Source organism: Triturus cristatus, chromosome 4_2 (genome assembly GCF_964204655.1).
Source record: "Triturus cristatus chromosome 4_2, aTriCri1.1, whole genome shotgun sequence".
Lineage (NCBI taxonomy): Eukaryota > Metazoa > Chordata > Amphibia > Caudata > Salamandridae > Triturus > Triturus cristatus.
The window spans coordinates 919,166,769-919,194,629 of record NC_140586.1 but is presented as its reverse complement, the minus strand read 5'-3'; the positions used below and the strand labels follow the sequence as shown (position 1 = coordinate 919,194,629).

The 27,861-nt window shown below is 47.0% G+C and overlaps 2 protein-coding genes across 2 annotated transcripts in view; both read left to right on the top strand.

Annotated features, from left to right (window-relative positions):
* Positions 1-13,294: 13,294 nt before the first annotated feature.
* On the top strand, positions 13,295-15,212 carry LOC146835404 (uncharacterized; the record flags this gene model as incomplete). Its single annotated transcript, XM_085599988.1, has 4 exons — positions 13,295-13,576; positions 13,961-14,386; positions 14,831-14,943; positions 15,164-15,212. Coding segments are annotated over 4 exons (870 nt in total), but the record flags the coding sequence as incomplete, so codon positions are not given.
* A 715-nt stretch (positions 15,213-15,927) lies between these two features.
* LOC146835403 (uncharacterized) overlaps positions 15,928-27,861 on the top strand; it is a 213,841-nt gene continuing 201,907 nt past the window's right edge. The window contains exon 1 of the mRNA XM_085602976.1: positions 15,928-16,165. Coding sequence (XP_085459102.1) covers positions 15,946-16,165 — 220 coding nt within the window. The 5' untranslated portion in view covers positions 15,928-15,945. The remainder of the gene's footprint in view (positions 16,166-27,861) is intronic.

Here is a 27,861-nt window from a genome sequence, read left to right as displayed (position 1 = left end):
CTCACTTAGAAATTTGTTTGCTTGATTGTATTGTTTACTAAGCTGCAGTCAACATCACTGTGCTGTATTCGTTCACAGGGGATTGAACTGGGCTAGCTATTCTGTTCAATGCTCATGACTATTGATGAGTATCCCCTGGAAGAGAAGGATAAGTTACTTACCTGTGGTCCTAGTTCTCTTCCAGGGGTATACCCATCGAAGTCATAAGCAACCCTCCCTCCCCCCGAATGAATACATAATGCAGCAACGATCAGATAATGTATCCTATAAAAGTTCTTATCACTGTAAAAAAAGACCTGACCGAACTGTCACCTGTGGGGCATGATGGGAGTCAGGAGGTCTTGGAGGTCTTGACAACATGGTGCCAGTTTTCTCTGTTATGGTTTTCAATGCAGACAGCCGGCTAACAATGCCTTTCATTCCCTTGCCTTTTTTCTTTCATATAAAGACTATGTTTTACACTTTAAAGTTTTCATTTACTGGGTTGCAGAAATGTTAAAAGTATTTGGTTCATTTTAAAAAAAGAAAAAAATTCTATGTAATTTGGGCATTGTTATTTAGCTTCTCTTTATATGTGTACATATACATACATACTTATATATATATCCCTAATAAAATGCAAATATTCTGTGAGAAATTGGTGATTCAGCACTGATGTCATCATGTCATTAACAAATTTCAGGCCATTGTCTAAGGAGAAGTTCCTTCAGGTCTGACGTGATGAATTTGTCCTTCCAAAAATAAACAGAAAATCTTTATGCGGTAATAGCAACTTGGACCGAAAGTACTTTTAAGCCCAACTCCAGTATTAAGGACTCACTTAGATGGACAGCCATAGAAGAGGATCTTGTAACCAAACTGCAACATGCAACCCCCAAACATCACCTTTGTTTACACAGATGAACCCACCAATGGGGGCCACCCATTTCCAATGCCAGCAGCAACCAACAGTGACAGAATAAGTTGGTTTGCACTCATAAATTGTTGGTTAAAGGAATATACCTGGAGGACGTTAATTACTAAACTGTAACAAGAAGCAACGCATTCCAAAGAAGTTATGTGGTAATCTCATTACAATGAGATGTTGCAAAACCCCAAACATAACAAAATTATAAGTATAATCATTCTTGAAAGCATTTCTAATCTTTACAAGTTGTCAGTGTTTCTGCTCAGCAAACATTAGAGCCTGTCATCATCAGGACATCAATGATTCATGTATATATGAGGGTATAAACATACAGCTCTAGAAATAATGTGTTTATCACCAATAGTGGGGTTCAATGGATGTCTAGGAATTCTACACTGGAAACTTTTACTTTAGTCCAAACCTCAAAATGTGGTATGGGGCGTCACAAGGTCCAGTGAGACTTCTACCTCAAAAAAATCCTTCTGCAGGAATTTGATTAAAAGAAAGGGCCTTTTAACTTACAGCAATGAAAGATGACAAATTTACTTGAGTTGTAGCATCCCCAATGGTTCAGTTGAAAAAAGATTACAGGGAAAGACTGATGGTTTATAAAGCGATGAACAGTATGTGAGATCATGCAAGAGAAATAGCAGAGGGAATCTGGCTCCTAGGAGCAAGAACCATTTTCTTCTTACCTTGGTCCAGGTCTCTCAAGACATGGGCCCTTTAGAATCCTATGTCCAAGGGTATAGAGGGAAAACTTGTGAGTCGACCGACCATCAATGTGGTGTCCCCTGTCTCAGAGCCGCTTGTCCTGGTAATGTCTGTGGATGCAGAACAATAAAGAAGCACAGGGCCATGCTGTGGCCAGCCTGGCCCACGCTGACAAGACCTCCCAGAAATTATGTCTGAAAACCTCTTACAAGTTTGTTGGCAATATTGAATATTCTCCCACTCTACCCCAACCAGGGTGAACCTGAGGAGGAGTACCACTACATCTCCAAAAATAAACAACGATTCCTTATGTAAAACACTCATTGGTCTGAATGAAATGCCACTGTTGACTGACTTTTGCAAACATATGATAGGACCCTATCATGGATATATCTATTCAGTGCCTGTGCACTGGAGCAGAAGGGAGTCACATGGCTGTTTCTAAAGACATTGTGCCTTCTACAGGCATTAGCATCCAACTGGTACCCAGTCAGTACAGTTACAGGCGAAGCACGGCCTAAAGACACCGAGCAGTGGTTACCACTCCGCGTTTCCTAGCTATGGTGTCTTGAGCTCATAGCGCCTAGTACCGGGATCACCAAGTTCATACGTTCTTCTTTCTCCACTGCACAATTTCTTCAGAATGGCGCAGAGCTTTCTTCAGCACCTCGGGGATCACTTTGTGCAGTATTTGCACACTTACTTACAGACAACAGCAGGGACCACCACCATCTTCACTCACACATGCAGCGTCATCAATACGCATGCACAGACTTCCACACCAGTGCACATGAGTGCAGTAGAAACGTGCACTGGAGTCCAAGAAAGACATGGTTAAAAGAGGATATGTTTACTCTTTTTTCCACAAATCCACAATATAACTACTGGTGCTCGGTCACACTGACAGCCGTGCTCTTGGGGTTCACCAGTGAGGCCCCACACCCGAGGAACTGATCAGCTCATGCAGGTGCTGAGAAAATAAATACTAGAGGACTGATTTACAGAGGGGGTTTCAGGTCTAAGGCAGTGTTAAGACTATCAGAAAAAAGAGCTGAAGACTTGCAGAGCCAGCAAGGATAATCTTAAGACTGTAAGACAAGGCCTTGCATATATCAAGACAGTCTTAGGCAATGGAGAAACTTCAGTAAATCAGGCGTGGTGTCTTCTCCCCTCCTCTGCCCCAACATCAGTCAGTGGACAATACTATAGTGACTCCAAACATCCCTAGTGGTACACTGGCATGTGGCCATCCCTTGCACATGGCCTGGCTTTTCTAGGAAGGAAGGTTCCTATGTAAGGCTATTATGGTATTGTGAACATTCTTGTTGTCCATCAGTGCTGTTAATGCTTGACATTTTTACATAAACTCATTCTCCTCTTTCTCTCGCGTTCCCCCCCTCCCTACAGGACTGCTCTCAGGAACACAGGCCCAGGTAAGCACAACAACAGCACCAACAACAGTCCCAGCAACAACAGCTGCAACAACTGCAGCTACAACAGCTGCAACAACTGCTGCAACAACAGCTGCTACAACTGCTGCCACAACTGCTGCAACAACAGTCGCAACAACAGCTGAAACAACAGCTGAAACAACAGCCACAACAACTGCTGAAACAACAGCAGAAACAACAGCTGCAACAACAGCTGCAACGACTGAAGCAACAACTGCTGCCACAACTGCAGAAACAACAGCGCCAACGACTGCAGCAACGACAGCCGCAACAACAGCTGAAACAACAGCAGAAACAACAGCGGCAACAACAGCTGCAACAACTGCTGCAACAACAGCTGCAACCACAGCTGAAACAACAGCAGAAACAACAGCTGCAACAACTGCAGCTACAGCAGCTGCAACAACTGCAGAAACAACAGCTGCAACGACTGCAGCAACAACAGCAGCAACAACACCTGCAACAACTGTGGCGACAACAGCTGCAACAACAGCTGAAACAACAACTACCACAACAACAGTCGCAACAACAGTCGCAACAACAGTCGCAACAACAGCTGAAACAACAGCTGCAGCTACTGCAGCTACAACTGCAGCTACAACAGCTGCAACAACTGCCACAACAACTGCTGAAACAACAGCAGAAACAACAGCTGCAACAACAGCTGCAACGACTGAAGCAACAACAGGTGCAACAACTGCAGAAACAACAGCACCAACGACTGCAGCAACAACAGCCGTAACAACAGCTGAAACAACAGGAGAAACAACAGCGGCAACAACAGCTGCAACAACTGCTGCAACAACAGCCGCAACCACAGCTGAACCAACAGCCGAAACAACAGCTGCAACAACTGCAGCTACAACAGCTGCAACAACTGCTGCAACAACAGCTGCAACAACTGCAGAAACAACAGCACCAACGACTGCAGCAACAACAGCAGCAACAACAGCTGCAACAACTGCTGCAACAACAACCGCAACAACTGCTGAAACAACAGCACCAACGACTGCAGCAACAACAGCTGCAACAACTGCTGCAACAACAGCCGCAACCACAGCTGAACCAACAGCCGAAACAACAGCTGCAACAACTGCAGCTACAACAGCTGCAACAACTGCTGCAACAACAGCTGCAACAACTGCAGAAACAACAGCACCAACGACTGCAGCAACAACAGCAGCAACAACAGCTGCAACAACTGCTGCAACAACAACCGCAACAACTGCTGAAACAACAGCTGCAACAACAGCTGCAACGACTGAAGCAACAACTGCTGCAACAACTGCCGAAACAACAGCGCCAACGACTGCAGCAACAACACCCGCAACAACAGCTGAAACAACAACAGAAACAACAGCGGCAACAACAGCTGCAACAACTGCTGCAACAACAGCCGCAACCACAGCTGAAACAACAGCAGAAACAACAGCTGGAACAACTGCAGCTACAACAGCTGCAACAACTGCTGCAACAACTGCAGAAACAACAGCTGCAACGACTGCAGCAACAACAGCAGCAACAACAGCTGCAACAACTGTGGGGACAACAGCTGCAACAACAGCTGAAGCAACAGCTGCAACAATGGCCACAACAACAGTCGCAACAACAGCTGAAACAACAGCTGAAACAACAGCTGCAACTACTGCAGCAACAACTGCAGCTACAACAGCTGCAACAACTGCCACAACAACTGCTGAAACAACAGCAGAAACAACAGCTGCAACAACTGAAGCAACAACAGGTGCAACAACTGTAGAAACAACAGCACCAATGACTGCAGCAACAACAGCCGTAACAACAGCTGAAACAATAGGAGAAACAACAGCGGCAACAACAGCTGCAACAACTGCTGCAACAACAGCCGCAACCACAGCTGAACCAACAGCCGAAACAACAGCTGCAACAACTGCAGCTACAACAGCTGCAACAACTGCTGCAACAACAGCTGCAACAACTGCAGAAACAACAGCACCAACGACTGCAGCAACAGCAGCAATAACAGCTGCAACAACTGCTGCAACAACAACCGCAACAACTGCTGAAACAACAGCTGCAACAACAGCTGCAACGACTGAAGCAACAACTGCTGCCACAACTGCAGAAACAACAGCGCCAACGACTGCAGCAACAACAGCCGCAACAACAGCTGAAACAACAGCAGAAACAACAGGGGCAACAACAGCTGCAACAACTGCTGCAACAACAGCTGCAACCACAGCTGAAACAACAGCAGAAACAACAGCTGCAACAACTGCAGCTACAACAGCTGCAACAACTGCAGAAACAACAGCTGCAACGACTGCAGCAACAACAGCAGCAACAACACCTGCAACAACTGTGGCGACAACAGTTGCAACAACAGCTGAAACAACTGCCACAACAACAGTCGCAACAACAGTCGCAACAACAGTCGCAACAACAGCTGAAACAACAGCTGCAGCTACTGCAGCTGCAGCTACAACAGCTGCAACAACTGCCACAACAACTGCTGAAACAACAGCAGAAACAACAGCTGCAACGACTGAAGCAACAACAGAAACAACAGCACCAACGACTGCAGCAACAACAGCCTTAACAACAGCTGAAACAACAGGAGAAACAACAGCGGCAACAACAGCTGCAACAACTGCTGCAACAACAGCCGCAACCACAGCTGAACCAACAGCCGAAACAACAGCTGCAACAACTGCAGCTACAACAGCTGCAACAACTGCTGCAACAACAGCTGCAACAACTGCAGAAACAACAGCACCAACGACTGCAGCAACAACAGCAGCAACAACAGCTGCAACAACTGCTGCAACAACAACCGCAACAACTGCTGAAACAACAGCTGCAACAACAGCTGCAACAACAGCTGCAACGACTGAAGCAACAACTGCTGCAACAACTGCCGAAACAACAGCGCCAACGACTGCAGCAACAACACCCGCAACAACAGCTGAAACAACAACAGAAACAACAGCGGCAACAACAGCTGCAACAACTGCTGCAACAACAGCCGCAACCACAGCTGAAACAACAGCAGAAACAACAGCTGCAACAACTGCAGCTACAACAGCTGCAACAACTGCTGCAACAACTGCAGAAACAACAGCTGCAACGACTGCAGCAACAACAGCAGCAACAACAGCTGCAACAACTGTGGCAACAACAGCTGCAACAACAGCTGAAGCAACAGCTGCAACAACTGCCACAACAACAGTCGCAACAACAGCTGAAACAACAGCTGAAACAACAGCTGCAACTACTGCAGCAACAACTGCAGCTACAACAGCTGCAACAACTGCCACAACAACTGCTGAAACAACAGCAGAAACAACAGCTGCAACAACTGAAGCAACAACAGGTGCAACAACTGCAGAAACAACAGCACCAACGACTGCAGCAACAACAGCCGTAACAACAGCTGAAACAATAGGAGAAACAACAGCGGCAACAACAGCTGCAACAACTGCTGCAACAACAGCCGCAACCACAGCTGAACCAACAGCCGAAACAACAGCTGCAACAACTGCAGCTACAACAGCTGCTGCAACAACAGCTGCAACAACTGCAGAAACAACAGCACCAACGACTGCAGCAACAACAGCAGCAACAACAGCTGCAACAACTGCTGCAACAACAACCGCAACAACTGCTGAAACAACAGCTGCAACAACAGCTGCAACAACAGCTGCAACGACTGAAGCAACAACTGCTGCAACAACTGCCGAAACAACAGCGCCAACGACTGCAGCAACAACACCCGCAACAACAGCTGAAACAACAACAGAAACAACAGCGGCAACAACAGCTGCAACAACTGCTGCAACAACAGCCGCAACCACAGCTGAAACAACAGCAGAAACAACAGCTGCAACAACTGCAGCTACAACAGCTGCAACAACTGCTGCAACAACTGCAGAAACAACAGCTGCAACGACTGCAGCAACAACAGCAGCAACAACAGCTGCAACAACTGTGGCGACAACAGCTGCAACAACAGCTGAAGCAACAGCTGCAACAACTGCCACAACAACAGTCGCAACAACAGCTGAAACAACAGCTGAAACAACAGCTGCAACTACTGCAGCAACAACTGCAGCTACAACAGCTGCAACAACTGCCACAACAACTGCTGAAACAACAGCAGAAACAACAGCTGCAACAACTGAAGCAACAACAGGTGCAACAACTGCAGAAACAACAGCACCAACGACTGCAGCAACAACAGCCGTAACAACAGCTGAAACAATAGGAGAAACAACAGCGGCAACAACAGCTGCAACAACTGCTGCAACAACAGCCGCAACCACAGCTGAACCAACAGCCGAAACAACAGCTGCAACAACTGCAGCTACAACAGCTGCTGCAACAACAGCTGCAACAACTGCAGAAACAACAGCACCAACGACTGCAGCAACAACAGCAGCAACAACTGCTGCAACAACAACCGCAACAACTGCTGAAACAACAGCTGCAACAACAGCTGTAACAACAGCTGCAACGACTGAAGCAACAACTGCTGCAACAACTGCCGAAACAACAGCGCCAACGACTGCAGCAACAACACCCGCAACAACAGCTGAAACAACAACAGAAACAACAGCGGCAACAACAGCTGCAACAACTGCTGCAACAACAGCCGCAACCACAGCTGAAACAACAGCTGCAACAACTGCAGCTACAACAGCTGCAACAACTGCTGCAACAACTGCAGAAACAACAGCTGCAACGACTGCAGCAACAACAGCAGCAACAACAGCTGCAACAACTGTGGCGACAACAACAGCTGAAGCAACAGCTGCAACAACTGCCACAACAACAGTCGCAACAACAGCTGAAACAACAGCTGAAACAACAGCTGCAACTACTGCAGCAACAACTGCAGCTACAACAGCTGCAACAACTGCCACAACAACTGCTGAAACAACAGCAGAAACAACAGCTGCAACAACTGAAGCAACAGCAGGTGCAACAACTGCAGAAACAACAGCACCAACGACTGCAGCAACAACAGCCGTAACAACAGCTGAAACAATAGGAGAAACAACAGCGGCAACAACAGCTGCAACAACTGCTGCAACAACAGCCGCAACCACAGCTGAACCAACAGCCGAAACAACAGCTGCAACAACTGCAGCTACAACAGCTGCTGCAACAACAGCTGCAACAACTGCAGAAACAACAGCACCAACGACTGCAGCAACAACAGCAGCAACAACAGCTGCAACAACTGCTGCAACAACAACCGCAACAACTGCTGAAACAACAGCTGCAACAACAGCTGCAACAACAGCTGCAACAACAGCTGCAAGGACTGAAGCAACAACTGCTGCAACAACTGCCGAAACAACAGCGCCAACGACTGCAGCAACAACACCCGCAACAACAGCTGAAACAACAACAGAAACAACAGCGGCAACAACAGCTGCAACAACTGCTGCAACAACTGCTGCAACAACAGCCGCAACCACAGCTGAAACAACAGCAGAAACAACAGCTGCAACAACTGCAGCTACAACAGCTGCAACAACTGCTGCAACAACAGCTGCAACAACTGCAGAAACAACAGCTGCAACGACTGCAGCAACAACAGCAGCAACAACAGCTGCAACAACTGTGGCGACAACAGCTGCAACAACAGCTGAAGCAACAGCTGCAACAACTGCCACAACAACAGTCGCAACAACAGCTGAAACAACAGCTGAAACAACAGCTGAAACTACTGCAGCAACAACTGCAGCTACAACAGCTGCAACAACTGCCACAACAACTGCTGAAACAACAGCTGCAACATCAGCTGCAACAACAGCTGCAACAACAGCTGCAACAACTGAAGCAACAACAGGTGCAACAACTGCAGAAACAACAGCACCAACGACTGCAGCAACAACAGCCATAACAACAGCTGAAACAACAGGAGAAACAACAGCGACAACAACAGCTGCAACAACTGCTGCAACAACAGCCGCAACCACAGCTGAAACAACAGCCGAAACAACAGCTGCAACAACTGCAGCTACAACAGCTGCAACAACTGCTGCAACAACAGCTGCAACCACTGCAGAAAAAACAGCGCCAACGACTGCAGCAACAACAGCAGCAACAGCTGCAACAACTGCTGCAACAACAGCCGCAACAACTGCTGAAACAACAGCAGAAACAACTGCTGCAACAACAGCCACAACCACAGCTGAAACAACAGCAGCTACAACAGCTGCAACAACTGCAGCCACAACAGCTGCAACAACTGCTGCAACAACAGCTGCAACAACTGCAGAAACAACAGCTGCAACGACTGCAGCAACAACAGCAGCACCAACAGCTGCAACAACTGTTGCGACAACAGCTGCAACAACAGCTGAAACAACAGCTGCAACAAATGCCACAACAACAGTCGCAACAACAGCTGAAACAACAGCTGAAACAACAGCTGCAACTACTGCAGCAACAACTGCAGCTACAACAGCTGCAACAACTGCCACAACAACTGCTGAAACAACAGCAGAAACAACAGCTGCAACAACTGAAGCAACAACAGGTGCAACAACTGCAGAAAAAACAGCACCAATGACTGCAGCAACAACAGCCGTAACAACAGCTGAAACAATAGGAGAAACAACAGCGGCAACAACAGCTGCAACAACTGCTGCAACAACAGCCGCAACCACAGCTGAACCAACAGCCGAAACAACAGCTGCAACAACTGCAGCTACAACAGCTGCAACAACTGCTGCAACAACAGCTGCAACAACTGCAGAAACAACAGCACCAACGACTGCAGCAACAGCAGCAACAACAGCTGCAACAACTGCTGCAACAACAACCGCAACAACTGCTGAAACAACAGCTGCAACAACAGCTGCAACGACTGAAGCAACAACTGCTGCCACAACTGCAGAAACAACAGCGCCAACGACTGCAGCAACAACAGCCGCAACAACAGCTGAAACAACAGCAGAAACAACAGGGGCAACAACAGCTGCAACAACTGCTGCAACAACAGCTGCAACCACAGCTGAAACAACAGCAGAAACAACAGCTGCAACAACTGCAGCTACAACAGCTGCAACAACTGCAGAAACAACAGCTGCAACGACTGCAGCAACAACAGCAGCAACAACACCTGCAACAACTGTGGCGACAACAGTTGCAACAACAGCTGAAACAACTGCCACAACAACAGTCGCAACAACAGTCGCAACAACAGTCGCAACAACAGCTGAAACAACAGCTGCAGCTACTGCAGCTGCAGCTACAACAGCTGCAACAACTGCCACAACAACTGCTGAAACAACAGCAGAAACAACAGCTGCAACGACTGAAGCAACAACAGAAACAACAGCACCAACGACTGCAGCAACAACAGCCGTAACAACAGCTGAAACAACAGGAGAAACAACAGCGGCAACAACAGCTGCAACAACTGCTGCAACAACAGCCGCAACCACAGCTGAACCAACAGCCGAAACAACAGCTGCAACAACTGCAGCTACAACAGCTGCAACAACTGCTGCAACAACAGCTGCAACAACTGCAGAAACAACAGCACCAACGACTGCAGCAACAACAGCAGCAACAACAGCTGCAACAACTGCTGCAACAACAACTGCAACAACTGCTGAAACAACAGCTGCAACAACAGCTGCAACAACAGCTGCAACGACTGAAGCAACAACTGCTGCAACAACTGCCGAAACAACAGCGCCAACGACTGCAGCAACAACACCCGCAACAACAGCTGAAACAACAACAGAAACAACAGCGGCAACAACAGCTGCAACAACTGCTGCAACAACAGCCGCAACCACAGCTGAAACAACAGCAGAAACAACAGCTGCAACAACTGCAGCTACAACAGCTGCAACAACTGCTGCAACAACTGCAGAAACAACAGCTGCAATGACTGCAGCAACAACAGCAGCAACAACAGCTGCAACAACTGTGGCAACAACAGCTGCAACAACAGCTGAAGCAACAGCTGCAACAACTGCCACAACAACAGTCGCAACAACAGCTGAAACAACAGCTGAAACAACAGCTGCAACTACTGCAGCAACAACTGCAGCTACAACAGCTGCAACAACTGCCACAACAACTGCTGAAACAACAGCAGAAACAACAGCTGCAACAACTGAAGCAACAACAGGTGCAACAACTGCAGAAACAACAGCACCAACGACTGCAGCAACAACAGCCGTAACAACAGCTGAAACAATAGGAGAAACAACAGCGGCAACAACAGCTGCAACAACTGCTGCAACAACAGCCGCAACCACAGCTGAACCAACAGCCGAAACAACAGCTGCAACAACTGCAGCTACAACAGCTGCTGCAACAACAGCTGCAACAACTGCAGAAACAACAGCACCAACGACTGCAGCAACAACAGCAGCAACAACAGCTGCAACAACTGCTGCAACAACAACCGCAACAACTGCTGAAACAACAGCTGCAACAACAGCTGCAACAACAGCTGCAACGACTGAAGCAACAACTGCTGCAACAACTGCCGAAACAACAGCGCCAACGACTGCAGCAACAACACCCGCAACAACAGCTGAAACAACAACAGAAACAACAGCGGCAACAACAGCTGCAACAACTGCTGCAACAACAGCCGCAACCACAGCTGAAACAACAGCAGAAACAACAGCTGCAACAACTGCAGCTACAACAGCTGCAACAACTGCTGCAACAACTGCAGAAACAACAGCTGCAACGACTGCAGCAACAACAGCAGCAACAACAGCTGCAACAACTGTGGCGACAACAGCTGCAACAACAGCTGAAGCAACAGCTGCAACAACTGCCACAACAACAGTCGCAACAACAGCTGAAACAACAGCTGAAACAACAGCTGCAACTACTGCAGCAACAACTGCAGCTACAACAGCTGCAACAACTGCCACAACAACTGCTGAAACAACAGCAGAAACAACAGCTGCAACAACTGAAGCAACAACAGGTGCAACAACTGCAGAAACAACAGCACCAACGACTGCAGCAACAACAGCCGTAACAACAGCTGAAACAATAGGAGAAACAACAGCGGCAACAACAGCTGCAACAACTGCTGCAACAACAGCCGCAACCACAGCTGAACCAACAGCCGAAACAACAGCTGCAACAACTGCAGCTACAACAGCTGCTGCAACAACAGCTGCAACAACTGCAGAAACAACAGCACCAACGACTGCAGCAACAACAGCAGCAACAACTGCTGCAACAACAACCGCAACAACTGCTGAAACAACAGCTGCAACAACAGCTGTAACAACAGCTGCAACGACTGAAGCAACAACTGCTGCAACAACTGCCGAAACAACAGCGCCAACGACTGCAGCAACAACACCCGCAACAACAGCTGAAACAACAACAGAAACAACAGCGGCAACAACAGCTGCAACAACTGCTGCAACAACAGCCGCAACCACAGCTGAAACAACAGCTGCAACAACTGCAGCTACAACAGCTGCAACAACTGCTGCAACAACTGCAGAAACAACAGCTGCAACGACTGCAGCAACAACAGCAGCAACAACAGCTGCAACAACTGTGGCGACAACAACAGCTGAAGCAACAGCTGCAACAACTGCCACAACAACAGTCGCAACAACAGCTGAAACAACAGCTGAAACAACAGCTGCAACTACTGCAGCAACAACTGCAGCTACAACAGCTGCAACAACTGCCACAACAACTGCTGAAACAACAGCAGAAACAACAGCTGCAACAACTGAAGCAACAGCAGGTGCAACAACTGCAGAAACAACAGCACCAACGACTGCAGCAACAACAGCCGTAACAACAGCTGAAACAATAGGAGAAACAACAGCGGCAACAACAGCTGCAACAACTGCTGCAACAACAGCCGCAACCACAGCTGAACCAACAGCCGAAACAACAGCTGCAACAACTGCAGCTACAACAGCTGCTGCAACAACAGCTGCAACAACTGCAGAAACAACAGCACCAACGACTGCAGCAACAACAGCAGCAACAACAGCTGCAACAACTGCTGCAACAACAACCGCAACAACTGCTGAAACAACAGCTGCAACAACAGCTGCAACAACAGCTGCAACAACAGCTGCAAGGACTGAAGCAACAACTGCTGCAACAACTGCCGAAACAACAGCGCCAACGACTGCAGCAACAACACCCGCAACAACAGCTGAAACAACAACAGAAACAACAGCGGCAACAACAGCTGCAACAACTGCTGCAACAACTGCTGCAACAACAGCCGCAACCACAGCTGAAACAACAGCAGAAACAACAGCTGCAACAACTGCAGCTACAACAGCTGCAACAACTGCTGCAACAACAGCTGCAACAACTGCAGAAACAACAGCTGCAACGACTGCAGCAACAACAGCAGCAACAACAGCTGCAACAACTGTGGCGACAACAGCTGCAACAACAGCTGAAGCAACAGCTGCAACAACTGCCACAACAACAGTCGCAACAACAGCTGAAACAACAGCTGAAACAACAGCTGAAACTACTGCAGCAACAACTGCAGCTACAACAGCTGCAACAACTGCCACAACAACTGCTGAAACAACAGCTGCAACATCAGCTGCAACAACAGCTGCAACAACAGCTGCAACAACTGAAGCAACAACAGGTGCAACAACTGCAGAAACAACAGCACCAACGACTGCAGCAACAACAGCCATAACAACAGCTGAAACAACAGGAGAAACAACAGCGACAACAACAGCTGCAACAACTGCTGCAACAACAGCCGCAACCACAGCTGAAACAACAGCCGAAACAACAGCTGCAACAACTGCAGCTACAACAGCTGCAACAACTGCTGCAACAACAGCTGCGACCACTGCAGAAAAAACAGCGCCAACGACTGCAGCAACAACAGCAGCAACAGCTGCAACAACTGCTGCAACAACAGCCGCAACAACTGCTGAAACAACAGCAGAAACAACTGCTGCAACAACAGCCACAACCACAGCTGAAACAACAGCAGCTACAACAGCTGCAACAACTGCAGCCACAACAGCTGCAACAACTGCTGCAACAACAGCTGCAACAACTGCAGAAACAACAGCTGCAACGACTGCAGCAACAACAGCAGCACCAACAGCTGCAACAACTGTTGCGACAACAGCTGCAACAACAGCTGAAACAACAGCTGCAACAAATGCCACAACAACAGTCGCAACAACAGCTGAAACAACAGCTGCAACTACTGCAGCTACAACTGCAGCTACAACAGCTGCAACAACTGCCACAACAACTGCTGAAACAACAGCAGAAACAACAGCTGCAACAACAGCTGCAACGACTGAAGCAACAACAGGTGCAACAACTGCAGAAACAACAGCCCCAACGACTGCAGCAACAACAGCCGTAACAACAGCTGAAACAACAGGAGAAACAGCGGCAACAACAGCTGCAACAACTGCTGCAACAACAGCCGCAACCACAGCTGAAACAACAGCCGAAACAACAGCTGCAACAACTGCAGCTACAACAGCTGCAACAACTGCTGCAACAACAGCTGCAACAACAGCACCAACGACTGCAGCAACAACAGCAGCAACAGCTGCAACAACTGCTGCAACAACTGCAGAAACAACTGCTGAAACAACAGCAGAAACAACAGCTGCAACAACAGCTGCAACGACTGAAACAACAACTGCTGCAACAACTGCAGAAACAACAGCGCCAACGACTGCAGCAACAACTGCTGCAACAACAGCTGCAACCACAGCTGAAACAACAGCAGAAACAACAGCTGCAACAACTGCAGCTACAACAGCTGCAACAACTGCTGCAACAACAGCTGCAACAACTGCAGAAACAACAGCTGCAACGACTGCAGCAACAACAGCAGCAACAACAGCTGCAACAACTGTGGCGACAACAGCTGCAACAACAGCTGAAACAACAGCTGCAACAACTGCCACAACAACAGTCGCAACAACAGCTGAAACAACAGCTGAAACAACAGCTGCAACTACTGCAGCAACAACTGCAGCTACAACAGCTGCAACAACTGCCACAACAACTGTTGAAACAACAGCAGAAACAACAGCTGCAACGACTGAAGCAACAACAGGTGCAACAACTGCAGAAACAACAGCACCAATGACTGCATCAACAACAGCCGTAACAACAGCTGAAACAACCGGAGAAACAACAGCGGCAACAACAGCTGAAACAACTGCTGCAACAACAGCCGCAACCACAGCTGAAACAACAGCCGAAACAACAGCTGCAACAACTGCAGCTACAACAGCTGCAACAACTGCTGCAACAACAGCTGAAACAACTGCAGAAACAACAGCTCCAACGACTGCAGCAACAACAGCAGCAACAACAGCTGCAACAACTGCTGCAACAACAGCCGCAACAACTGCTGAAACAACAGCAGAAACAACTGCTGCAACAACAGCCACAACCACAGCTGAAACAACAGCAGCTACAACAGCTACAACAACTGCAGCTACAACAGCTGCAACAACTGCTGCAACAACAGCTGCAACAACTGCAGAAACAACAGCTGCAACAACTGCAGCAACAACAGCTGCAACAACTGTGGCGACAACAGCTGCAACAACAGCTGAAACAACAGCTGCAACTACTGCAGCAACAACTGCAGCTACAACAGCTGCAACAACTGCCACAACAACTGCTGAAACAACAGCAGAAACAACAGCTGCAACAACAGCTGCAACGACTGAAGCAACAACAGGTGCAACAACTGCAGAAACAACAGCACCAACGACTGCAGCAACAACAGCTGCAACGACTGAAGCAACAACAGCTGCAACCACTGCAGAAACAGCAGCTGCAAAAACTGCAGCCACAACAGCTGAAACAACAGCTGAAACAACAGCAGAAACAACATCTGCAATGACTATAGGTACAACACCTGCCACAACTGCTGCAACAACTGCAGCTACAACAGCAGCAGCAACAACAGCAGCAACAACTGCAGCAAATACACCTGCAACAACAGCTTCAACAACAGTAGCAACAACAGCTGCAACATCTGCCACAACAGCAGCAGCCACAACAGCCGCAACAACAGCATCAACCACTGCAACAACAGCCGCAACAACAGGAACAGCAGGTGGGTCCACACAAATTGTAGCTGCTGTAGAAATAGTTGGAACATCAGTGGTTAAATAGCCCACATACATAGCAGTCCTTTAGAGGCAAATTCCAAAGTTCTTCATTTTGATAAAGAAGTTGCTCTTGGAAAGCACATTTCAGCCAGACTACTGGAAACTGATTTGGTTGGCTTTGGTTTTCATGAAGTGTAGCTTCTTTTTCTTTGCTCTAATTAGCTCAATCTTTTGGATTTCGCTACCATGTGTTTTCTCTGAACTAGTGGGATTTTTCTAGTTTACCACAGTTTTCAGTTTTAACCATTGCTCTACCTGATGTTTTCCCTAGCAACGTATATTGTCATCCTTTTTTACTGAAAAACAACTTTTCTTAAGTATTGCCCCATTTTTTCAGTTTAGGGACATAGCCATCATGGCACAAGTTCTAATAAATAAGAGGGCGTGTGGAGGAGCCTTTGCATATGTAGTGATCACTGTCATAACATGAAAGTTACATACATCCCATTGGCTGCATAGGTTTGATTTTCATAATATGTTCAAGCCTGTGGCAGTCCAATATTCTATGTATTCAGTGACGGACCATTCCGTCTATTTGCTTACATAGGATCGAATGTATCCATGATCATGCTACATGGGGACATTATTATTGCACCACATGTATGCACTGCTGAAAAGATGCATCTGTGTTTTAAAGAACTGATTAACTTGTCACTACTGAGATCATTGTGTCAACAGTAGACAAGAGTGGCTAAATTGGGCATGCCCATCTCAGCCTTACATCCTTCCATGGTCATTAAAGTGAGTACCAGGTTAGATAGGAGATTCATTTTGTTCAGAAAATCTCCATGTAAAGTGCCTTCCAAAGATCACATCCCGTCATAAAAGCCATCGAAAGGTAGGTATCTATATCAGGTATTTTTTTCCCACTCAGGGACTTTAAGTTGGACCCAGTGTTGGAAAACTGCCCTTTTGACAGCTGTCCATCTACAATTTTAATTTGTGAATTGTCTGCCCCCCAGGTGCAAGCGGACACCATGAGTAAGGCTTGCAGAGGGTGAGGCATGCACAACAGCTTCCTTTTTTCCAAATGAATATCTGACACCCTACTGTTTCCATTTCTGGCAGCTTGCTAACAGTTCTGCCCACTTAACTTCACATCATTTTAGAAAACTCAGTAGATACTGTCCTGTCACCCTCAGCACCACCTTCTAAGCCAGAGGTCTTGAAATTGTAGGGATTGTCTCCTTGGGGGTCCGTGGCTGCTTTCCCAGGGGAGTGCATGTGTCTGCAAGCACTTACAAACGAGATGGCGACCTTCTTTATTTGGAGTGTTTCCAGGCCATCATCATTCACAAGCAGAGGTTGAAGTTCAGAAAGAAGTGTGGAAACTGTGATTTGGAGGGCCCTTGGGCTGGATCAGTGAGGGGGATTGTAGGGGTCAAAGATGTGACTACGAAGAACTGTTATTTTTTCACTTTCAGGTAACTGCATATAAAAAAAAATACATACACACATTGAATGAAAACTAACACATTAAATAAGAAATAAATGCAAGTTAAACGACTTGGTAGGAAATGTGCTCTTGTACATTATGAAACCTCAGTTGACTAATGCAATCAGTGCAGATGGCTGTGTGTGACCAAAGAGTCACAGAATTTAATCCTGGTTGACGCAGAGAGGACTGACTTGTGCATTTATTGTGCTATGAGGTCCCAGCCTGTGGCAAAAAGTACTGTAAATCATGATTTATATCTATATATTTTAGTAATAAGTGTTCAGACTATACCTATAAAAAAATGTTAAGCATCCATTAAAAGGATGCACTTCAGAACTCAGTACCCTGGTAAGAACGATTGTGCCTTCTTTAGTTTTCTGTCCCTCCCACAGGTTCCCCCCCCCCCCCCGACACACTTTCCCCTTCAGGCAGTGGCATCACAAGGTCAATCTTAACCTTTCAGGTATGGTTGTTTTTGTAAAAAGGAGAGTCCAGGAGTGGAGGGAGTAGGTCTGCAGGGTTGCATTTAGATGCAGAGCCCTGCTCCTCCCGGACTTGGGGGACCAGAGAGGAGAAGCCCAGGCGCAAGAGGGAAGGAGCCAGATCCATGGATAGAGTTAAAGAGATGTGGGGGCTCGTTTGTTTGTTTACAAATTGACAGAGACAACTTCCTCTGACAGATGCCCTTGGGGAAAAGGGGCAATATATGGGCGTGGTCTTTTTTTTTTTTTAAGGTCTATCATTACAGCAGGGGCTGTGGCACTGGTGTGAGGCGTGTAAGTGGCCGCAGCACTCAAATTATGCTTGCTGAGTGTGGAACAGGCCCAAGCACTGGGGGTGGGAGCCCTCTTTGTGGGGTTAATTTCCTTTTTTTAATTTTTAATTTTATTTTAGAGAAAGGGACAGAAAGCATGTTTTGTGCCTCTAGCCTAGGAGCGATGGCCCAGTGCAGTGGGCGGTGAAGGCAGCCTGCTTCACAGAGCTGTAGATATCATTGGTGCTGCAGGTGTAGGGGCACCGGTGCCGTGCAGTATGAGGGGCCAACTAAACCCCAATTATAGCTGTTTAACCATCCTTCCTTGCATATATTAGGGCCCAGTGCACACCTGCTGTGCCAGCATTGCTTTGGGGTTTCCCAGCAGCCAGAGAGGTGTGGGGGCAGAAGACACCTTAGTTTGGGCATCAGAGAGATGGCAGGGAAGGAGTGGGGCACATAAAGCTCATTACCGAAATTGGAAAGGATCAACCCATCTGGTCAGACAAGTGAAAATCTTCTTGCACTATGGTACTATGCTGTACAACTGCTATGCCCTCATTACCACAAAAAAGCAGCATCTCCTTGTTCATGTTGTAGCATGCATTCTCTACCGCATTGTACTTAGTAGCTGCGCACCACACCCAAAGCTGCAACAGCATACTACACACCATACACATCCCAGACCAAAACCATCTTATCTCCAGATCTGCTTCCACTGCTTTCAACAATGTCAGGCCGATAGCTGCACCAGATCATTCCCCCAGATGAACGATAAGCATATCCTGACGTATTTTTCCTGAAACCTGGCCCGCGACCAATGGCAGAAGCTGTTCTCATATCATTCCACTTTTCTACCACCATTCAACCCGAAAAACATTGGTGCCAAACAGGTTCTTCTCTGCTTGTTTGTTTGGACACCCAGTGGACCAAGGAATGCCTGATATTCTAAATGGTCATCAATGCTGACCATGGTACCGGAACCCGACCTGGAACAAAATAAAACAACTATATTGTAGGAGGCTGGCTTAGTATATGGTACACTCTTACTTAAGTGAAGCACCTCGCACTAATCCAGACAACCCTTATGGTGATTTTAGTGGTCTTAGGCAACTTTAGAAAGTGCTCTAAGTGGTAGCTGTGGAGAGCAGCTTTCAGGCCTAGTCCAGAAGGAGTGTTCACCAGCTTGTTTTACCCGAACTAATCATATAGTGTAGGTTAAACAAAAAAGAACCACACAGTGTAATTATGAAAATAGTTATATTTATTATACACGCACACTAACACATTGGTATATTGCATACCTGGAGATATAAACACAATACACACAATACTTCAAATGTAAATCAGGTAAGTAAGCACTAATACATATCCAGGGGAAGACCAAAAAGTGGAATATGAACTGCGACTGAAGTCGGGACTTGGACCAGAAGACTCAGAAGAGCTGGGGACACAAGGAACCACCCGAGGTAAGTACCCAGAAACCCCACGGAGGCTGTGTGCAGAGTGGAAACACAGCAGCGTACTCAATGCAAGTCAATGGGAATGTCGCTGTTGCAGTTTTGAAGAAGAAGGACCTTTCCTAGTGAACCCGATAGAAATCCCGTGGAAAATGGAAGGTTGGAGAATCACCCCACTTGTGGGTACCCCAGGAACCAGGATACCTACACCAGGGAAGCTGGGTGCATAGGTGCGAAATGAGGTCGGAAATCACCGTAGAACACAAGGGAGGACTTCACAAAAGATGCCGCTGGTGAAGAAGGATGGATTCTTGAGGAGAAGTACATGCAGGCAGAGGGGACAGAGTCTATGCCACTCAGAAGTGACCAGGAGGCCCTGCAGACCAATGACCACCGATGACTGAAGATGCAAGAGAGTTGACAGTGACCTTGTCGCTGCAGCTGTGAGGACCAGGCGGTGCTCTGGAAGAGCAGGAGCCATTCACGAGCTGTCGTACGTCAGGAGTCGAGACACAGGGGGGTCGGTGTCTGGCGGGAGCACCAACAAGCCTTGGAGCAGCAAAACGAAAATGGTGCAGTGATTGGACCAGCAAGGTCCAAGGGACTCACCAAGTGCAGGAAAGTCAGAGCAGGCCCAAGCAAGCAGGGGAACCCACTAAAGCCCAAGAAGACCCTCAAGAGGACCGACAGACCAAAGGCACAAGAGTCGTAAAAGGATCTTGAGCAGCTCACCAAAGATTCAAGCCCACGGTGCAGAGGGTGAGGTGAGGAGGACAAAGATCTTGGTAGAGATAGATGCTGGAGACTGGAGCTTCTTATAACTCGAAGATCTCTGGAGGACAGAGACAACAAGCCTTGGCAACGGCAAGTTGACGCTGTGCATAGGGGTGCAATTCCAGAGGTTCCGACAAGGGATACTGGCCTCAAACTAACTGAGAAGACAGTGCATGCCTCGAGGGAGTTGCAGAGCTACAACCTGTGTTGCTGAGCCTTTCAAAGTCATGGTACATCAGAAGCAGCAGACCGTTCAGCTTAGTTGCGGTGCCTGCAGATCCAGGGGAGTGACTCCTTCACTCCAAGGGAGATTCTTTTGGGTGTCTTTGATGCTCACAGGCCTCGGGAAGAACCTGAAGGAAGCACAGGCACAGACGACGCAGAAGACTGGCAGGATGACGAGGCAGGAGCAGCAGGAGTATTCCTTGATGCAGTCTTGGTTCCTAAGCGAAGTCCAATGAAGTCCAAAGTGCCCAGACGTTAGAAGTTGAAGTGGTTTTGGATCTGAAACTTGTCCCAAGAAAAATCTGAAGAGCCACCCACAGCTAAGCCCTTAAGTGCCCTAGGAAAAGGGTTGGGAGGATTCAGGGTTCCCTCCCAAAAGAGGGGCTGGACACAGGGGAGGATACTCCCATGTGCTTTGTCCACTTTTGCACCAGAGCGGGAGCCAACGGCTCAAACTGGAGTATGCAAGGAGGGCACCAAATGTGCCCTTCAAAGCAGTGTGGTGGTGCTGGCAAGCGTCCCCACCCCAGCCCAATACACTAAATCCTGTCTGAGAGGTGGTCATACCTCCCTGCGACAGGAAACCTATTGTGCTTTCTTCCCCTGCTCGAGCCTGGCAGGAGGGCAGATTCATGTCTATGATCAACAGCAGCACTAGCTTGCTGTTAGACCCTGAAAGGCTGGTACCGGGAATACAGGGAGGCTTTCTAGGGGAGACATCCACAAACGGTACCGGTGTTGAGGTTGGATTCCAACCTGTTTGATACCAAACATGACGAGTTTCGGCGCAGCCAATATATAGTTGGGCATCTCGTAATTGACTTAATGTCCACTATATGTATTAAATGGCTGACTGCACTTACAAAGCCTGGAGAATCGACTCCAGGGTTTGTAGGAGGTGTCCTGCTCATAAAGGGCACCCTCACACTTATAACCACTTATAACCAAGCACCCTGTGTTCAGGATTGAAAGGACTGCCTTAAGGGTGGCTTTTAAGTGCAGTGACCTCAGAAATAAGGACACTTATATCTGGTTTAAGTGGTGCTAGCACCAGTTTACACAGGCTACAATGGCAGGCCTGTAGTCACAGTTTGAGTGGTCTCTCATGGGTGGCATAATACATGGTGCAGCCCATGGGAGACCCCTGGTGTACCTATGCCCTAAGTAACTCAGTTCCATATACGAGGGACTTACTTGGGTACACCAGTAGCCAATTGTGGAGATACCAAAGTACTTGCCATAACACATTTAGGGAGGAAGCACAGTGACTGGGGTCCTGATAAGCAGGATCCCAGTCTCACTAGTCAGAAAACAGAATAACACCATCAAAAAGTGGGGGTAACCATGAAAGCATATTCTACTTTCCTTCACAACCCCCTCCCCCCAAATGAAAGGAGATTAGACTGACCTTGTCCAGTTGAGTCTTCATTTTCCAAGTGAAAATATCTGGAGAATCCATCTGTGTTGGCATGGTATTCCCAGGTCCATGTTCCACAGAAAAGTCCATCCCCTGTAGGGAAATGGACCGGTAAACAGCCTTTAGTGCGCGGCTGCTACTGCGCATACCATTACTTCGCAAGCGTTACTATGCTTGCGATGTTACAACGCGTACCATTAGTACGCAAGTTGTTACATCGCAAGCGTTGTTACTACGCATGCGTTGTAATGGTATGCTTGAAAAGAAATCGATCCATGTCGTTGTAAGGAAACTGAGGCTGTTTCCTCACAACGACGTGCACCGCCCATCGGAGACAACGTGAGGAAGGTGCCAGGAGGAGAGAGGAACCACGAAGAGAGTGAGGTAAGGGGGATGTAGTGTGTTTTTGGTGTTTTTGTGCTGGGGGTACAGTTTAAGGGTTGAGGGTAGTGTTAAGGGGTATGTGTAGTGTTTAAGGTTTGAGTGTAGGGTTTAGGGGAGTTGTGGTGTATGTGTAGAGTAGGGGGTCGTGCGGGGGTAGTGTTTTAGGGTTTAGGGTAGTGTTGTGGTGTATGTGTAGTTTAGGTTAGTGTTTTAGGGTTAAGGGTAGTGTAGGTGGGTCGTATGGTATGGTTTAGGGTAGTGTTTTGGTGTATATGTAGTGTAGGGGGTCGTGCTGGGAGTGGCGTATTAGGGTTCAGGGTAGTGTTGTGTTTTGTAGTGTAGGAAGTTGTGCAGGGGGTAGTGATTTAGGGTTTAGGGAATAGTAGTGGTGTGTATTGTTAAAGGTTTCGGTGTATTTTCGAATTACTTCCCCACCCAAAACCCCTGATTTCCTGGCATCCCGCTCAAGGTTTTAGGTTACTTTTTGTTAGGAATAAATGTAAAATTAAATTATTTTTCAATGTAGTGATATACGAAGTAATTTGAGTCGAAGTAATTGCCTTTTGAAACGATTTTCAAGCCGATGCAAAGTAAAAGCATACGATGTAAAAAATGCGTAGAAATGCCTTGTGCGAAGTAAAAACTGCGCACTAATGGTATGCGCACTAATGGTATGGGAACTAACAACACCTATTCAATGGACCTCCTCAAAAGTTTGGAATTTCCACCCTTCATCTCTTTCAGCCATAAGAAGGGCTTATGGTCTGTCTGAACAATGAAGTGAGTACCAAACAGGTATGGCCTAGACCAACCTTTCTCCCTGGGAGTCAACCTTCTGCTTATAAAAGCTACTAGTTGATCCTGGCCCTCTGCATTAAGTTGTGACAAAACAGCTCCTACCCCTATCTCAGAAGCATCTGTCTGGACAATGAAGGTTTTTGAGTAATCAGGATTTTGCAGAATGGTAGCAGCGCACATGGCCTGCTTCAGGTCATCAAATGCCCTTTGACAGCTAACTGTCCACTGAGCTTTCTTAGGTATCCTTTTGGAGGTGAAATCATTAAGGGGAGTCACAATGGACCCATATCCCTTAACAAGCCCAAGAAAGCTCTGACCTGAATCTGGGTAGTGGGAACAACCCAGTCCATTATTGTGTGGATTTTGCTCTCCATTGCTTGAACTTGGCCTCCACCTACCATGTGAACCAAGTACACAACCTTGCTCTGCCCTATCTGACACTTTGTGACCTTGGTAGTGAGGCCTGCTGTTTGCAGGGCCTCCAGAACATTCATGAGGTGGACAGGTGATCCTCTCAGGTGGAACTGAAGACAGCAATATCATCTAGATAAGCTGCACTATAGGTTTCCAGACCCGGGAGAACTTTGTTCACCAACCTCTGAAATGTGGTACGTGCATTCTTCAAACCAAAAGGCATTACAATAATTGCAATGAATTGATAATGCCTACTAAGGGGTTGAAAATGCTGTTTTTGGCTTGACATCCTCCTAGAGTCTGATTTGCCAGCAGTCAGGTCAAATGTACTAAGATACTTGACTGAGGCCTGAGTATCAATTAGCTTATCTACCCTGGAAATTGGATGGGTATCAGTTCTAGTGACTGCATTCAGGCCTTTATGGTCTACACAAAACCTAATTTCTCTCTTACCATTTGGGTGTGAGGTTTATGCACAAGTACTACTGGAACAGCCCAAGGGCTATCAGAAGGCCCAATTACCTCCAACTCCAGCATCTTTTGGACCTTAGTCCTGATGCAGTCTCCTAGATGGTCAGGCTGTCTGTAAATGTTATTCTTCACTGGCAGGCTGTCCCCTGTGTCCACTTCATGGGTACACCAGGTGGGTTGACTAGGAGTCAGAGAAAATAAGTGAGTAAACTGATTGAGGACTTTCCTGCAATCAGCTTGCTGCTGGTCAGTGAGGCTGCCTGTCAAGGTTACTCCATCAGCTGACCCATCAACAGGGTCCTGAAAGAGGAGATCAGGGAGAGGGCCATTCTCTTCCTTCTGTCCCTCATCAGTGACCATGAGCAAGCTCATGTCAGCTGTGTCAACAAAAGGCTTTAGACGGTTCACATGAAGTACCCTGTGTGGACTTCTAGGAGTGCCTAGATCAACCAAACAGGTGACCTCACCTTTTTTCTCAAGGATGGTGTGGGGGACACTCCATTTGTCCTGGAGAACTGAAGGAAGTGGTTCACTTAGGGCCACCCGGGTCACCTCGGACCCCTCTCAGCCTTCCATACTAAATGAAGAGTCGGAGAGACAGTGGAGAATTTAAACCAATAATTGTTTATTATGAGCGCTCAGAACGGGGCTCTGTCTGCCCAGTCTCGAAAGAGTGCTACAGAGGGAACTGAGGAACAGTAAGCATAAAGATACATTATATGCATTGCATGGCCAACTAGAACACGCCCATAGTGGAATTTTCCAGACAGATGTGGGTGAACAATGTAGAGACAGAAAAGGGGCTTCCACTCTTGTATCTTGCACAGCTAAGAACATTTCCAAGGCTGTTCCACCCTGGGCTGAGATCACACTACCAGACGGGAGAGACCCGCTAAAGAGGAGAAAGCTATGCACTAGCACGAACAATTACTCATTACAGGAACGAAACTTAGAACAGGGCAGTTCTCGGAAACAGACAGGATTAGTTTCGAACAGCAAACAAAATGGTGCCTAAAAGAGAAAATGGCGCAGTGAATGCTAACTTATACATGGCATAACAGAGAGCATCTACAAGCATAATCTGACAAACCCTCTTTTTAGCATGAGCTAAAGACATTTTCCTGTTAAGAAAGTAGTGAGAACTGGCACAGAGTCGGGTAACTGAAACATCAACATCACTTGATACAGTATTATGATGAGGCACATAATCAAGATGGAACTGGGGGCACTTGTCAGTGGTGACGTCTGAGACTGAAACGACATGGAGAGATGTATCATCAAAAACACCCTCATCTCTGTTCATTAGATCATCAATATAATTCTGTAACATCATAGCAGCATTTGAAACAGAGGCAGATATCTTCTTGGGTGTGAAAGCAGTGACACAGTAGGAAAAACAAAGTGGGAGACATTGTATGAGAATACAGCAGAACATTAAGACTGCAGTAAGATAAACTGTTTCCTTCCAGAATCCAACACCAAATACCGAAGAAAGACCAACTCCAATCTCCACTCTCCATGCCCCTGAGATTATCAATGATATCCATAATGTGTTGTGTTATGTTCAGTTCCAAATTCTCTCTACCCATAACGCATTGGTCGCCAATTAATGCGCAAACAGCACCAGACTTGGCCAAGATAAAATCTACTGCATATCTAGTCTGTTCCGAATACGCCTGCATGCTTTGTAACTGAGTAGTAATATCTCTCAAGGCTGCCACTGTGGTGTTGGACAAAATCTGCAATTTACATCCCAAAAAATTATCTGGCTTTTTCTTCCCTGGCCATAGCCATACGACCCAAGGTAAATATGGAGGACAAGATATATCCAAATGTGGTACCATTGCTATACCTATTCACTTCTATATCTGTGACTCCTTCACAAAATTCTTTCGTCAGTGTCCTCTTTACCCATCTCCTTCTGGGCGGCATGTCCTTACATGGAACACCTAAGGGTAGTATCATTCCAAGAGCCACATCTTCAGTACCATTGTAGAAATTTGAATAAGTCCCATTGGGCAGAAAATAAAACTCTGGGTGTGCATACATTGGTGTTCCATAATTCACAGTAGAATATCGGGAATTAGTTCCAGCTGTTCTTGGATCTAATTTACTCTCCAGGGAAAATGCTCTTCTGTACAGTATTGTTCCTGAACAATTAATGTACAAAGAAAAGTTTGTAAAGTTTACTATAGGGCAGCAAACGGCATAATAACCAGCCAGTTGGGGTGCTGTCAATTCCTAGTAATGCTTACCCACTAGTGTTAAATTCTGCTCTTCCATATAAAAATTACAATACGTGCTGTTATCACAGCCAGGGTAGCCCTTATCCTGAGACTTCCAGTATTTCCAAGTCCGAACATACCCTTTACTTCCACAAACTCTGGTGGCCAAGTGTATGTGTAATTAACAATTGTCCAGAGGCTAGTGGCAGATCCAATAGGATAACAGGCAGTCCCATTCCCAAAGAATCTATTATGTGTTTCCACAAACACGTTATTCATTGTAGCCCTCCTTTTACGCCCCAGAGGAATGTGTCTGTTCATGTCAAGTGTGGGTACATTATGTGTATCTTCCAGGAACCATAATAGTCCCCATACTGCTATTACCACCATTACCAGAGCAATAATGCACACAATCTTACGCTGTTTGGACCAAATTGCACTGCGTTGTCTAGGAGCTATTGGCTGATCCTCCTCGTTAATTTGTCTGCCAAAAGGATGCATAATGAAACAAAAGAAGAAGCTCAAAATGATGAGAAATGCAGATGTTCCCATTGTCCGTCAGAGCCTCATTGGTACAGGCTCCTATCGTCCATCATCAGCTGGAGCTCTTGAGCACCGGCGGTGGAGCTTGCGCCATCCTAAGCTCTTACCTAATCTATCCCACGCTGATAAAGGTGGTATACTTTCAAATTATACTTTCCTAACTAATGTTCAAAAAACAAGAGCAAATCAGATGCAACTTTTCAGGTACTCCACTCCCTCAGTGGTACTGCTACTCAGTACTTCCCTACCTTATGCAGTCTATCCCTTGCCTTACTTTTCCTTTGACTCTGTGGTCCTCAGCCGAGGACGTAAATTATACTTGGCAGCTCCAGGCACTGTGTGATCACTAAAAGGAGGCTCCTGGATAGCTCGTATTTCTGGTGGGACAGCCTCATTCAAAACATCGTCGTTCTCCTTGTCAGTTTGCATCCAAATCAGCTTTGCATCGCTAAAGGGCACAAATCTGGGCACCTGTTCACATTTAATGTCGCCTATTCCCTCCTTGACCCACTGATCGTAAGGCAACTGCAAAGGTATTCTCCTGCAGTGGGTAGCATGTACCCAGTTCTTTCGACCATCAACCTTTACAGCCATCTATCTAGCCAGCAAAACTTGCACAGGATCTTTTCACCTGGGCTTCAGACTTTTCTTCCTCTGGAAATTCTTTATTAGAATGTAGTCCCTAGGCTGGATGCTGTGGCCAGGTACCTCTGGTTTAGGCGGTAAGGAGTCTTGCAC